This window comes from Chiloscyllium punctatum, chromosome 20 (assembly GCF_047496795.1).
Source record: "Chiloscyllium punctatum isolate Juve2018m chromosome 20, sChiPun1.3, whole genome shotgun sequence".
Classification (NCBI taxonomy): domain Eukaryota; kingdom Metazoa; phylum Chordata; class Chondrichthyes; order Orectolobiformes; family Hemiscylliidae; genus Chiloscyllium; species Chiloscyllium punctatum.
In genome coordinates, this window is record NC_092758.1 from 7,322,676 (window position 1) to 7,325,898 (window position 3,223).

Sequence of the window (3,223 nt, forward strand, 5' to 3'; positions counted from 1 at the left end):
CACCTCTTATCCCTTTGAAACCTTCTTTTCATCTGTGTACATATTTCCATTTCCTGGGATCTAAATGCCAATTCACAGAAATATGATACCGATTCTCTGTTGACAAAAATGCTTCAAAACGACTGTTTTTCAAAGATTGAACAATCTAAAGTCAGTTCTATTCATTTGTGTGAAGCCCACTAAAATAAGATAAACTGATCAATTTACAATTTACACCCAGAAACACGCTAATATGAATTAATTAGAATCACATAGCTGAAATCGTGACAAACTATCCAACTGTTTATAGGACATGCCTAGAAGAACCGTTATTCTACTTCCAAGCAAAACACCCCATACTTGTGCAGTATCCTGTATTGTCTTCTTACGAAATGCTTACATTTAAACTTTCAAATTCGTGAAACAAAATCAGAAACTCCTGTATGTTCAAAAAAATTTCTGTTGCTCCAACAGACATCGGAGGATTTCAAACACCGCTGTATAATCTAACAGTGAGCAAAGATTTTTAATTTGTCCAACATGATGCCATTTTAATTTACGCAGTCGAGAGAAATTGCACATAGGGTAGCAAAGTGTGAACAATCCATTTAAGGATGCATGAATTTGGCCTCACCTCTTTGATTACAGAGTTGCTGTAATATTCAGGCTGATTCATTCCCGTGCTTTTGTTTCTAATGGACTCGTTTCTGATGCAATTCTTGGTTTGTTATTGTTTTTAGGGTTTTGAATTCTCCCTTTGCAGATTGTAATGTTGAGCCTAACTCGTAACGAAACCTTTGAGAAAGTGGATCTCCCCCAAAAACCTCAACATATTTCAAGGGTATCTGAAGATTTCTACTCGTCTTTTGAATATCACTCCGAGCGTACCTTGTTTGAACGCAACAACAAACATCGAAGCAAGAGTGATGATTATCCACAGCATTTCTGCTTTTACGAATCTTCACAGCGAGGGCAATTAAACTTGCGAAAAGACTGACAGAAATTACTCCTAATGCGATGACCAATGAAAGGCTGAGATCAGAAGTAAACCCGAGGCTTTCAGATGAGTCACTGATACTGGAAAATGCTTTGGTGTCACCATCGATCACACATAAGATGAGAGTGACTGTGGCAGAAAGTGATGGTGATCCATTATCTTTTACTAGAATCACCAAACTTTGGTGAGCGACATCTTTATTTGCAAGATGGCGGATTGTGCAAATCTCTCCTGAGTCTGGTGAAATAGCAAAGAGGTTATTCTGGCTAGTTTGAAACATCGAATAAGAACGGTGAGCGTTCTGGCCGGCGTCAGCGTCGTGGCGGATACTTTGGTAACCAAGTAGCCAGGTTCGGCAAACCTGGATATTGTGTCTGTTACTGTTGACCCAAACTCGGCTAATGGCTGTACGAAAGTTGGAACATTGTCATTCTGATCAAGGATAATAATATTCACTGAAACATTATTCGCGAGCGGTGGTATACCAGAGTCCATGACCTGTGCTTGGATTTGAAGGTTTTTCAATTTCTCGAAGTCAAAAGATCTCTGGGCGAATATGACACCAGTCTCTGAGTTAATAGAGACGTAAGTGGATGCTGAAGCGTTGTGAACTTGAGTCTCCAGCATTGAGTATTTAAGTCGAGCGTTTAATCCTACATCTGGATCAAAGGCTGTGATGGAAAATATAGACGCACCAATAACGTTGGTCTCCATGACGTTTGCCGTGTCGGAAGATTGCGCGAACGGTGGCTCGTTGTCATTTACATTGGAAATCTCTACCCGAAAGGTTTTCTCGGATGTTAGAGGATTTCCTGCATCCGTACATGTTATACTGACGTCATAATTGGAGGTATTTTCATGATCCTTTGGATGATGAACGAATATTCCATAATAATTCTTTAAAGAGGAATCCAAGTTAACTGGTAGGTCATTTGAAACTTGACAATTTACCTCCCCGTTTCTGCCCGAATCTTTATCTGTTGCACTGAACAGAGCAAGTACAGTCCCAACTGGTGCATTGTCTGAAACTGTGCGAGACAGAGACGTCAACGTCACCTCAGGAGGGTTATCATGCACATCAATAATATTTGCCAGAACATCACAGTGTGCGGGCACTGCCTCGGTGCCGCCGTCGATAGCTTGCACGTCCGTGCTAAAAGCTGCGATTTCTTCATAGTCCAGCTTCCCTTTCACTTTTATCTCGCCAGATTTGGAGTCCACGCCAAACAGTTTCTGAGATCGACCTGAAGTGTGGCTACTCAACGAGTATGGCTATGTCTCCATTGGGACCATCATCCAAGTCAGTGGCACTTAAGATAATTACCTGCGTTCCTGCTGGTGCAGTTTCCAATAGGCTGACTCGATAAGTTGACTGAGAAAACACAGGTGCATTATCGTTTGTATCCTTTACTTTGATCGTCACGTGAACAGTGCCCGATTTCACCGGGACACCGCCGTCCTTGGCTATCAACGTTAAACTGGCTAGATTCTTTTTCTCGATCTAAGGAACTCTGCAGTGGTGGACTCTCCCTCTTTATGGGTATTTAAGCGGGCATTGGATAGGTATATGGAGGATAGTGGGTTAGTGTAGGTTAGGTGGGCTTTGATCGGCGCAACATCGAGGGCCGAAGGGCCTGTACTGCGCTGTATTCTTCTATGTTCTATGTTCTATGTTCTGCAGCACCAACGTTGGCAATTTCTCCCCATCGCGTATTTGTACACCGCGAATAAAATTATTGTTCGGAAGGAGCTCATAATTTTGCACGGTGTTGGTTCCAATGTCAGGATCATGCGCGGACTCGAGTGGATAGCGCGTTCCCGGCATAGAAAGCTCAGGGATTTTAAGGCGGAGCTGTCTTTTTGGGAAATCGGGAGCATTGTCATTTACATCGAGAATCTCCACTGCAACCTGGCACAGATTTAAGGGGTTTTCGAGCAAACCGTCCAAGGTTAGCACGCAACTCAAACTCGAGCCACAAATCTCTTCTCTGTCAATTATTTTCTTCACAAATAAAATGCCAGTATCTAAATTTATGTCCATATATTGCTTTCTTAACCAGGGTACAATCCGGAAATTACGAGCTGAGAGCTGCTTTATATCTAAACCCAAATCCTCAGCGATATTCCCAACAAAGGTTAGAGCTCTTCTGGAATCGTGTAACGAATCTGCGCAAACACTAAATTCCAGGAGGAGAGGACACAGTATAAAAGTTTAAAATTTTGCAGCCAATACCGTTTACGTCTCAT

At 42.1% G+C, this 3,223-nt stretch overlaps 1 protein-coding gene across 1 annotated transcript; it reads right to left on the reverse strand.

The window, feature by feature from the left end:
- Nucleotides 1–663: 663 nt before the first annotated feature.
- On the reverse strand, nucleotides 664–3,223 carry LOC140492294 (protocadherin-10-like). Its single transcript, XM_072591246.1, is given in 6 exon segments — nucleotides 664–1,297; nucleotides 1,300–2,245; nucleotides 2,247–2,454; nucleotides 2,456–2,500; nucleotides 2,665–3,115; nucleotides 3,118–3,223. Coding segments are annotated over 6 exon segments (2,382 nt in total). The 3' UTR covers nucleotides 664–671.